Source organism: Dryas octopetala, chromosome 3 (genome assembly GCF_963921425.1).
Source record: "Dryas octopetala chromosome 3, drDryOcto1.1, whole genome shotgun sequence".
NCBI classification, from domain to species: domain Eukaryota; kingdom Viridiplantae; phylum Streptophyta; class Magnoliopsida; order Rosales; family Rosaceae; genus Dryas; species Dryas octopetala.
In genome coordinates, this window is record NC_141368.1 from 4,336,729 (window position 1) to 4,349,134 (window position 12,406).

General features: G+C 35.6%; 1 protein-coding gene across 1 annotated transcript; it reads right to left on the minus strand.

Moving 5' to 3' along the window:
• Positions 1–1,797: 1,797 nt before the first annotated feature.
• CZF1 (zinc finger (CCCH-type) family protein) lies at positions 1,798–4,825 on the minus strand. The gene is made up of 2 exons (XM_086235279.1): positions 4,668–4,825; positions 1,798–4,206 (listed from the first exon to the last, which is right to left on the minus strand). The coding sequence occupies exon 2, from the start codon at positions 4,193–4,195 to the stop codon at positions 2,135–2,137; it is 2,061 nt and encodes a 686-aa protein (XP_086091405.1). The 5' UTR covers positions 4,196–4,206; positions 4,668–4,825; the 3' UTR covers positions 1,798–2,134.
• Between the last annotated feature and the right edge of the window lie 7,581 nt (positions 4,826–12,406).

Genomic DNA, 12,406 nt, shown 5'->3' on the forward strand with positions numbered 1-12,406 from the left:
GCTTGGCCCAAATTCAGTTTCCATCTACCCAACATAATAGGCTCATTATTTTCGCCTTAAAAGGCTAATAGAACTTATTCTATTTGGTAGAAATTCTCTAAAGTTCACTTGTTAGCAAATTAATATTTAGATAATCACTTTTTTGGACCTATCATATAATGTAATTTTATAATTCGAACCGTTCTTTTTTTAGGTCCCACTTCCAAAATTATCTTTAAAAAAAATCTTAAATTAGAAATATTTTAGCCACTTGATTATAATAACAATAATTTATATGCTTATATCGAAACATAGTATTCGTCTATTTCTTTGATTATAGTTAAATGACCAAAATGGTTTCTTATTTGATTGAATTTTTGCAATAATAATCTTTAAAGTTTGAATTAAGGTCAAAAAAATAAACGGTTCGGATTATAAAATTACTTATGTGGTGGGTTCAAAAGAGTGGTTTGTTCCAATTATCTTTTTATCAAATATTTAGACTCATTTGTGTGCTCATAATTTTCTCTTTTTTTAGAAAAAAAAAAAAAAAAACTTTTTATTTATTTTTTTCTTGAAAAAAACAACCGCTCCCTAGCATAGGCGCACCCATTAGTAAATGGGTTATAGAACGATGGACTCCGCAAAGGGGGGCTTTCTTGAGTAGCATCGTTATGGCCAAACTGGCCATGAAAAATGTGCCATAGTTGATGGCCATTATAGTTGTCTTTTTTCTCTTTTTTGCTTCAAGGAAATTTAAGAAATTATGTGAATATTTTAAGAATTTTAGCAAAGTGCAATGTGTGAGTTTTCATCGTCCAGCATTAAGAAAAGAATAAGACGAAAACAAAGTGGGTGACTCACTATGTGAGAAAGCTAAAGGAAGCTTCAATAATTTATTGGACTTTGGACACTAATATTGTTTGGTTGAGAAAAAACCTCATGGACGGCTGGACCACAAACCCATCTCACTTCCTTGCAAGGACAAACGTCAAAGTCTTGGCCCCACACGCCATTTGCTTCCAATTCCACTATGCATAAACAAAAGCTGGATGCTGCATCTTTCCTGGCACTCCATTACAATGAGTAGGACCTCTCCTGGCACTCACACACTCCAACAAGGATGTCAATGAAATAAGGTTTCTGTAATCAGGGTCTACATATGTATTGAACAACAGACTAACCAACTCCCCAATAATAGAAAAATAATTAACATCATAATTGGTGTTTGTGCCAACTTGGCTGGCCAGCAGTAGCCATTAATGCTCAAAGTGCATTATCTTCAAAATGGAAATGGAACTGAGTTGGGTTTGCATCTGAAATTGGTAATGAACCATTTAGGGTATTCAGTGTGACCCAGATCAGTCTCACTAACTTTGGTGTTATCCCAATTCCCATGCAAGTTTCTGTCCCTGCTTTACCTCCATTTTCAGTGTCAGACTCATAGTAGTGGCTGGAGAGTTCAGTCGGAACTATGAATCAGAACACTCTAGAGGACAAAATAACCAGTGGTTGTTTCAGTGGCAAAAATATAGATTCCCATGTCCTGGTAACTGTGATCTAATATGGGTCTGGCACTCTGGCTCAAAAATGAAATCAAGACCATCTGAAAAGGCAAGAATGACAAAGATGATCAGGAAAGTGAGAAACCGAGACCTATATGATATCATAAAAAATTGAGACCCCTTCTAACTTCCTCAGCCAGGTAAATAGAAACTAATGACATAAAAAGAGTGATAACATATATACTATGTTTTAAAAAGAATTATCCATAGATTGCAACACACAGGAACGTTTCAGTTACAAGATTTGATCAGATTGAATGAAAATACATTACTGTCACTGATTCATTTATCATCTCTATGGAGAACTAACAATTAACATCTCCCAGACGGAGAGAAAAAAATAAATAAATACAATATAATAGAAAAAAAATTCAGCAGCATTCTTCTATCTAATTTTCTCCAAATTCTAACCTAACTTTATCTCCTTCCTCCTGCCCAAAATTTTAGGGCCTTGATTGAATTGAATTTGGTGTGTAACCTTCCCCTTCTCTTACATTACATGTAACTATAATCTTATCAAATGCTAATAAAAACTCCAAAGTATTAACTTCTTCAGCATAAGTTAGGAGCAAATCAGACAGAAATGTTGCTTATGCCCTCTGCTCCTGTTCTATGTACAGCTGCTCCGCCCATGGTGGAAGCATTTCATGAACCCCCTTATTGAGGTGATGATACCTCTGCCTCTCTGCACCAAACATCTCAGACCTCTCAGAGGAAACATCTTTAACCAGGGAATTGACCCAAGAGACATCTGGCTCATCCATAGCAGATGGCCTCAAATTGGTTGTTCCAGCATTGTTGCTTCGGAACCCAAAAGAAGCAGACTTCTTCAGCTTGTTCAGCTCGTCTCCTTGAATTCCCCAATCCAGTTTCCCACCAGGTGAGCCCCAATCTGGAGATGACATCATGGTGGTAGAATTAGCAGCGGCAGTAAACCCAGAAGGATGGGTCACTGCTCCACGGTCAATAAAACTCTGGCTCCGCTTTGCAAAGGCAGCAGACCTGGAATTCATAAGTGCAGCCGCCATTGCCCCGGGTGAGTCATGCCCAAATGACGAGGGCTTCCTCACCGGAGAGGATGACAAGTTAGATGGGTAGCTTGACAAGTTAGATGGGTAGCTTGAACGCAGTTGGTTCATGTTTTGGCGAATCTGAAGCCCAGTTGGAGATTGTAACTGGGTTGGTGTTGAAGGCTTTAGAGAGAGTCCTTGCAATTGAGACAATAAGGAAGGATCAAAGGATCCAAAAACATCGTCAAGGTTAGTTGGCTTCAATTCTCCAATCCTACTGTTATAGCAGGATGGAGAGGAGAGGCGAGACATCTCATCCCACAAGTGCTGTTGCTGTTGGTTAGCACGATTATCCATTTCTAGCAATTCCATCTCCAATTCCAAATCTCTGGCACTCAAAGCACTCTTCAGCCTACTACCTGGAAGCTGCAAGGCAGGTGGGGTGAGGTTAACTTTGTTCTGCCACAAACCTCCATTCTTAGGAGATGAAGAGGCTGCCAATGGAGACATGGGTGGTGTTGATGTGGTAGGCATAGACATAGATGATGAACCAAGAGCTAATGGGCTCAAGGTTGCCATATCTGCTGCGCTGACTGAAATAGACCTTGGTGAAGGCATGGCTGAACCCGTGGAAGCATACACAGGGCGTAACTCTTCGGGTTTGTGAGCAAAGAAGCACACTTTCCTTCCGCACCCAGTTTCATCTTTGCAAAGCCGGGTTCGATATTGAGCAGGGTGAAGCCAGGACTCAAAAACACCATGAGCATACTCACAAACATCTCCCTTCTGGCACGACCCTTTGCGGAACTCGGGGCATGGGACACAGCTGTATGGGTACTTCCTGGGGTCTCTCCTCCTTGCATTCTCACCTGGATGAACAAACGGGCACTCAGTCCAGTCATGAGAATAGGCCCTCGAGCAAGGCTTCACCTTGAAAGTGTACATTCTGAACTCATCTGTGCCATATATCCCATTGTTGATATCAGGCATTGAAATATCAATAGGATATTCTTTCTTCTCGATTCCCTCCTTTGACAACTGAGGGCTTGGAACCCTTTGTTGGTCTCCCTCTTGGTCAGCAATCTGATCACCTTCCATAACTGACTTATCACCTTTCAACAGCATCTCCATGGCCTTTCTTCTTGAGTTGCTCGGGGACTTCAAAGCAGGGGCAATCAAGTCAATGGGCTTGTTTCCGTTAGCATTGACACAATTAGCATCAGCTGATGCATCCAGCAAGAACTTGACAACCTCGAGCGAAGAAGTGGAACCGCCAGCAGTGGCACAGTGAAGGGCGGTGACCCTATCTGAACCACAAGACCTATTGACATCAACCTTGCCAGACTGAAGTATGTACTTCAAAATCTTAGTGCTACCAAACATGGCAGCGATCATAAGCGGTGTCCTCTCTTCGAACCCCATCTTCTTTGACCCAATTCTTCTACCATACCAAAAGCTGGCCTCGTCAACATCAAAGCCTTTCTCTTCTACCTCAGTCCTGAAAGCATCAAGATTGTCCGAGGCAGACCATTCAACCAAAACTGAGCACTTAGAGCGGCGAACCTCATCATCCTGCTTCTGAAATTCGCTTTCCATGATGAAATTTGAGGAGCCAAGTTTATTCTTAGAGCCCTTACACATACCCAAAAGTCCTGCATATTTGTAACAACAAAAATTCAATATGCCATTCAATACATATAATAAAATAAAAAAGCACTTTGATAGCTGTATAATTATTGAATCTAAGATCTCACATAAATTGAACAACATAAAAATTTCAACAGACCTCTACAGAACAATCAAAAACTACATCTTAGAAAACTATATGGTTTCCAATTGAGGTGAGCTTTACATATTCCGCAAATCATCATAAAACCTAGGACCTCACGAATTCCTAGAGTTTTCTCCTTGAAAATTATATTCTCACCAAACAAACAACCCCAGATCCCAAATATCAAACTTCAACCCAAATAACTCAAAATCCAGAAATTTTTTCATAAGCCCAATAAAAATCATACAGAATGGTATCATAATATTCATCCAGAAATGAAAAAGCATCCAAATTTGAGCTTCTAGAAAACTTAAACAATCAAATCCAGAAGCTTTTCCCTACCTTGAGGTACTTGATAAGTCAGAGACGGACAGTGAGAGAGAGTATGAGAGTTGTTGTGTATTTGTTGCAGAGCAAAAGCGGTGAGGAATTGGAGTTAGAGGAGCTTGAGCTTTGAGAAGAGGGAGGCTGAGGCTTTATATTCTTCCTCTGGCTCAAGGAAGAAGGGAGGAAAGTGTGACTTTTCTTCTTTCTCAGCGCTTTCTTTTCTTTCTTTCGTTCTGGTTTTGGTCAAAGTCAAACCTTCAAAGCGAGGGCCACTCCTTTATGACTATCCTATCAGCGAGCGAGTTCTACTCTGCTAAATGAAATTCAAATTCACATTCAATCTCAAATGAAATGCTGGTTAAATTAAATCGAATGCAACATGAAATGGACCGACTCTCACCTACACCTGGTTTAGGATTTGAGCCTTTAGCGAGTTGTCCGTCACGTGTGGTTGTGTAACTTGTGTTTCAGGTTTCTTAATCTGATTTGCACTTGTGCACGCTCGCTGCAATCTCTTTTAATCTTACTTTTTTTTTTTCTTTTTTGATTTGGGAGAATATCACCTTTAAAAAGGAAAATATTCTACATCTTACTCACTTTTCTTTCCAATTCTTTTTCTATTTCCTCGTGTGCATTTGATTTTCATAATGTTATGGATCTCACGTGAGATAAATGAAAAATATAAATTTCATTGTTCTTTAGGATAAATTTCATTCTATCAATGAGGACACAGAACAAAATTCAGTAATTTTATCTGAAAATGGAAATTTTGAATTTTGAATCTTTTTCGATAAAATTGAAAGAGCAAATTATAATTTAGTACCTCAACTTTACCTGTTGTTTCAATTTAGTATCCTAAGTTTGAAAACTTGCAAAAAAGTACCTCAACTTTCATTTTGTGTCAAAATAATACCGCTGTTAATTTTTATGTCAAATAAACCATTATATGCTGACGTGGTAGGAGTATTTTTTGTCTTTTTCTTCACGTTTAAAAAATAATAATATTTTTAAAAACTTTTGAATAAAAAAATTTAAAAAAAATTAAAACAAAAAAAAAAACTTGGGGGGAGATAGGCAGGAGGGGTGAGGGGGTTGGGTTGGGGTTTGGGTAAGGGGGTGAAGGGGGGTGGGTTGGGGAAGGGCTAGGTTGGGGGGAGAGAGGCAGGGGTTGGTTCTGGGTGGGGAAGAAGAAAGAGGGTGGGGGGTGCAACGGGGCTGGGGCTGAGGGGGAGAGGGAGAGGGAGAGGGAGAGGGAGAGGGTGGGGGGTGGAGGCAGGAAGGGGAGGGCTGGGTGAGGGCTAGGAGGGGACGAGACGGGGCTGGGATTGGGATTGGGTGGCTGAAGGGGTGGGGAGGACGAGGCTGGGAATAGGGGAAATGGTGCTGCGTGGGGCATGGCTAGGGAAAGGAGAGGGTAAAAACAATTTTTAAGAAAAAATTTTATTTAAATTATTTTAAGAAATTTTTTTAGGAAATTTGTTTATTCAAAAGTTTTAAAAGTATTATTATTTTTTAAATAAGGGTAAAAATGATAGAAAAACTAATGGAGGTACTATTTTGACACAAATTGAAAGTTGAAATATTTTTTTACAAATTTTCAAAGTTAGGATACTAAATTGAAATAATATGTAAAATTGAGGTAATAAATTATAATTTGTTCTTTTAATTTTATCGAAAAAGATTGAAAATATCGTAAATAGGTTGATGAAAAAATGTTCCACATAAATATGAAGGGAAAAAGCAAAGTCCAAGTTGTATAAGAAGTGTGTCGTAAGGAATACCGCCTAGGAATCGCGAGTAGATAGGGATGAGGAATGAAATGTGTATGAAGGGGTTGGACCAACTGTGACCGAATACAGATCAATAAGAATAAAAAAATAAAACAATAAAACAATTTCAAGCTGTCACGATTAGCGCGTTCTCTTCTTCTCTTGAGACTTGAGACACTCCTTTAGGTGGGGGACAGAAATTTTGATTATTGGAATCCATGACTCAGACTTCCACTATGGACGTTGCTAATTATAAAACTTGTTATGTTATCACTTATCTATGGTTCTTTTTCTTTTTCTTTTTTTCAAGTGAACTTGTGCTTCTGCTTCAGCCACCCTGACAAGGGTGTTTCTGTTTTAGTAGTCAAGAAGCTAAAAATTAGACATTCTTTTCATTATTCCATACAGAAACTTTTATCATGGCTAGTGTCATGTACAATATTTCTTCTGTATATGTATTAACTTTTATATGCTTATTTGCTTTTTATAGTGGCGGACCCAAGAGTCTAAATTAAGTACACCGAACAATTTTTTTAAGATAATTTTAATATTGCCAATGATCATTAGGTTTAATAAATGACATTCAATTTCTCTTTATCTTTATCGTAGACTCGTAGTTGATCCCGAGTTCACAACTCATGGACGCTAATTGATTAACAAAGTAAATAAATGAACTTTGATATTTGTACAGAATTTGGCAAACTTATGTTATGTCCCATGGACATAAGAAACTCTGAAACAAAAGGCCATTTCCAAATGCAAATTTAATGGGTATCTTCAGCATGTCACTAAGGACAAGATGCCCATTGTTGAATATGGGCTTATTTGCTTTCCTGATAAAACAACAATATGGTCTCCTGCTCCTAGCCATTGGTAAACTACAAAACCCTCCTGTTGGATCTGGATGAGGGCCCATGCTAGTTTCTTGGGCCTAGGTTTTGGCACCTTCTCTTGACATGCTGCATTACCTAATGCTTAAAGGCCCAGGCCCAGAAAGGACTGGGGATCTACTGGGCCAAGTGGGATCTCTTCTTTTTGGGCAATGGGCATTCCCCTGAAACCCACGATCTAGATTCAAATCATTCCACGTTTTTATTGTGAGGGAGAGACATGTGGTCATTGTATTCTCGCTCTTCAAATAACTGTCATCCACAAATACAAATTAGTACAATTATATATTATATTATATAAACTGAACAGCTAGCTTGCCTGTGTATTTTTGTTATTGTTAGGCGCAGCACAAGTTGCTTATTAGTCTCTATCATGGAGTTCAAGAGCTGCACAAGACAGCAAATTTGCAACCATTCTCCAGTTCACACTGTGATAGAGACTAGAAACACAAAAAATATATATATATATATATATCTATATATGGCCATGAAGGGAAAATGAGGGGTCTTTAGGAAAGAAAAAATAAAAAAGTGGGGTGAATGGGTTAGGAAACCATAGGAAGACCGAAGACCCAATCAATTTTTCTTTTTTCCTTCTTTTATAAAAAAAGAAAAAAGAAAAAACTACAAACATAAGCAGAAGAAGTACATAGTGTACGAACATCACAAAGTAAGGCATGCATTGCTGATCTCAGCAGTGACGGATTCCAAAACTTTTCTTTAGTAAGGGCACTAGTTATAAGAGTAAATGCTATTTGTTGTAAAACAATTTACTAAATTGTTTGGATCAAATAAAGTATATTAAAACACTCAATTAATGACCGTCACTTCATTTGGTCTGAGCAATTTGGTCAATTATTTTGGGTAAAATAGCATTACTCCTAGTTATTAACTTATTATCAAAAACAATTAAAACTTCCAAGAAAAAAAAAACAAAAATTAAAATTAAGTTTATAATGTGTACAATGGCGTGAACAAAATTTTCAAGTAATTTGTGGGGCAAGTTATATATGTACGCAACAAGTGTAAGTAGTTTATGGGATAATGATTGTGGATTGATAATAGTGAATAGTGACTAGAGTGATGGAGATTGTGTGATCATTGCTCATGTTAAGGTTTTGATAAGGTACGATGATTAATTCACTTTGATTAGCCTTAAAAAACTTTAAAAAAGGAATATATATATATATATATTTGAGGTATACTTTAACTTATTTATGTTGAGTTATGACCTTGTTGGAACCCACATGAGTCATTTTGTGTCAATCCGAATCGTTTGCAAGGATCATCTTCATTGATAGATCATCCTTGTAAAAAATTAGCCAAATCAGAAATCATTTGTCTATTTAACTTCGATAAAACAAATGGACGGTTTCATCGAAAATATTTGGTTCGTCTATTTATTTGATCAAAGTTAGATAGGCAAATGATTTCCGCTTTAGCTAATTTTTTGCAAGGATGATTTATCTATACAGATGTAAAAAATGAACGGTTCGGATTGACACAAAACGACTTGTGTGGGCCCCTACAAGGTATATCTCAACATAAATAAGTTGAGCTATACCTCAATAAAGGAGACTGTATATATATAATATCATATTATCAGGTGCCTTTCAATAAGAGATTCTTCATTTAGTGGTAAATTAGGGATTCTTATGTGGGGCCCACACGGGTCATTTTATGTCGATCCAAACTGTTTATTTTTTACATCTTCATTGATAGATTATTTATGTAAAAAATGAACCAAATCATAAACAAAATAACATACATGACATGTAAGCAAAATAATTAGCTTACAAAGTAATAGTACAACTTGAAGGATTTCGAAAAACAAATGTGCGCGAGACCTTAGGCCCCATTTGGGATTATAGTGGAGGATCCAAAAATTTTTACATTAATATTTACCAAATGCTTTGATATTATTTTTTGCACTCACAACATTTTTGAAAATATAATTTACCAAACACTCAACTGCTTTATTTTACAGCTGATTTTACTTCCCTTAGACTATCATATTGAAAATACTGACTAGATATTTGAGAAGAATGATAGAATTAGAGCATCCAACTCAAACATTACTCTTAACACGCCTCCGCACGTGTGGTAAGATTTTGAGCCTTACATGTGAACAAATTGTATTGGGTGACGTGGAAGCACGCGTGGCCGTTGGGCCTTATACGCGAATAACCAAGCTCTGATACCATGATAGAATTAGAGCATCCAATCCAAAACCAATTGGCTCTGGGTGGAAATGCCCAAGACTTATAAGCACATATGCTAAACTCTAGTTTTTCGATGTGGGACATTAGTCCACATTACTCTCTACACAGAAGCAATTAATTACATTAAACAGAGTGCATGCGAATAAATCAGTTTGACTACAAAAATAAATAATGCTTTGCATAAATTTCAAGCTAATTAATTTATAAAATGCACTACTTTCCATGCGATGATACACATCCTAAAAAAGCAAAAAATCAAGGCATAGATTATGCACCAAAACATGCAGGGACTTAAAAATTATACCAAATTGAACATGTTCACAACAGTAAGCTTATATTGATAAAGGAGTACGTACTTTCCCATCAAGAAATTCGATTTATTAATTTCACATATTTTGAAGAACAATCAGATTGCATCCATGATTCAACCTTTCATGCATCGAACTTCATTGTATATTGTTTTGGTCCAACTCTCACTTCAACAAGCAGATATGAAAAATTACATTCAGAATTAATTAGTGATTTAGAATTTCAGTTAGAAATGTAGAAAATTTGCATTAAGTTTAGTCTGTTATATGTCTGACAAGCCTCCGCAAGAAGAAGAAGCACGTGATAGTATAATTAAGTATTAAATATTGCTGCGTACATTAATTAGGAAAACTCACATTTCCAGCACATATGACCGAACACCGGAAGTACTTATAGAGCGCAAGACCATTCATGTGATGTGATCTTCATGCACGTTATTTGCTTATTAATCATGTGAGGATTACGTATGCCTTTGCGTAATATATATGCATTAATTTCCCAAATCTGGAGCTGCAAGCCTGCAATGTCAACCTCGACATTTTTTTCTTTCTCCCAAGTCCCAACCTCTTTCATGCTTTATTTCTTTTTGTATATCTAACAAAAGAAAAGGCCTGATTTGTGCCAAACGATTTGCGTGGCCATGGTCTAGCAAAGCAAACCTAATATCAAATTAAATATTAACATGTGACGCTAGACATGTCACATGAGGAAGTTTAATTAGCCAACCAATTTAACCTATTATTAATTTAATAGTATTTTGCTTCCTTTTTATTAGAAGAGATTTCAAGTTGGAATTATTACTTGCTTAGATTAGTCAAGATAATAGAATTGCTTAAATTGCCACTCTCACACAAAGTTGCTTTCCAATATTCACTTCAAACAAAAATAAGTAAGATTGTGATCTATCAATTCCATAATTTTTTAGTGAAGACTAGAACAATCCCATGACATGTATATTGCAAACAATTTTATATAAATTTATGTTTGTCTTGTATTACTAAAAACAAAGACGATGATGAGGATGATATTGACTTAACAATTTGAACTATATATATATAGCTAGTTATCTAGAAATGTTGTATTATAATTTTGCATGTTATACCAGTAACTATCAATGAAACAATATTAATGATCATGTAAATTCTTAAATTCATGTTCTTATGAAAGAAACAAAAAAGTTTTAATCATTCACTCTTTGGGTCTCCTAATAGAAGGAAAATTAATTATTGGGTGTGATTGTAACACTTCATATAACATTACTAACCTATATGTTATAATATGGGTGAACAACAAATTTATACTTTTAGAATATAATATTAATAACTATACACGTATTACTAACATGATGTGATAGTGTTATAATTACCCTAAATTTTTTTTCCTAAAAGAGAAACAACAAATTAATGGTATCACACAAATCATACAATTGAAGTATTCAAGTACGAAGGAAAGACAAAAATAAGGTGGATTAAATATTTAAAATTTATGAAGATAAATTTAAAATCACTAGTGGCACTGTTATATATTTTTTAGAGAGACTTAGAGTACAGTCTATGTTATGAGTCTTTCTTAGATTAAGAGCCCGTTTGACACTGCTTTTAAAATTGAAAAAAGCGCTTTCAAATTAGTAAAAACGTTTTTTGTTGCGTTTGACATAAATAAATAAAAGTGCTTATGGATTATAAAAGCGCTTATAAGTGATTTTTTGAGCAAGAAGCACTTTCAAGTGCTTTTGCATGAAACACTTGAATTTTTTTATAAAAATTTATATGTGCTTATGAGCAGAAGCGCTTCTAACAAAAGCGCTACTGATTATAAGCGCTTCTAAGAAGCAGTGCCAAACGGGCCCTAGCTAAGACTAGTAGTGATTTAGGGTTTTTAATTAAGTCATTTTATTTTTCTTCTTTGACGGCTTTATATTAGGTTTTAACTCCGAAATTTTGGACTTCGTCCAAAATCCTGAAGTTAAAACCTAACATTCAGTCTTTACAAAGTCCACTCTACACCCTTGGAGGGGAAATACCCTTCAAATCAGGGGATGACTTTATTATGAATTAAAATAATTTTTTTATAAATTAAAAGGATTTTCTTATAAATTAAAAGAACTTTATTATTAATTAAAAAAAATTTCTTATAAATTAAAAGATTTTATTATGAATTAAAAGAATTTTCTTATAAATTTTAAAACACTCCGGTCTCCATCTAAAAACTATTTTTTTAAAAGATCCAAGTCTAACTATCTCTATTTTTTATTTGAGAGAGTTCTATTAATTTGTACATGTGACTATGAACACATATAATATGTTGGAATATATGTGTAATATAAAAAATTGTCGAGGGCGGTATGTCATAAAATAGATTTAGATGATTTATCATTTGATTCTTTCTATCCAAAATGCACAAGTCAAACTAACAAATCTGATTTTTGTTTATTGAACTTTATAATTTGAAAATCCGATTTTTCTCTTGATTTTTTTTTTGGTCGAATACTTTCCTAATGATTGAACAATAGAATCAGGAAAAGCCAATGGAAATGTTATGTGATATTTATTTCCTTGTCGATT

What these genes read in the sequence shown, in the direction of transcription:
- CZF1 (XM_086235279.1), bottom strand. Translation starts at nt 4,195, where the DNA reads ATGTGTAAGGGCTCTAAGAATAAACTTGGCTCCTCAAATTTCATCATG.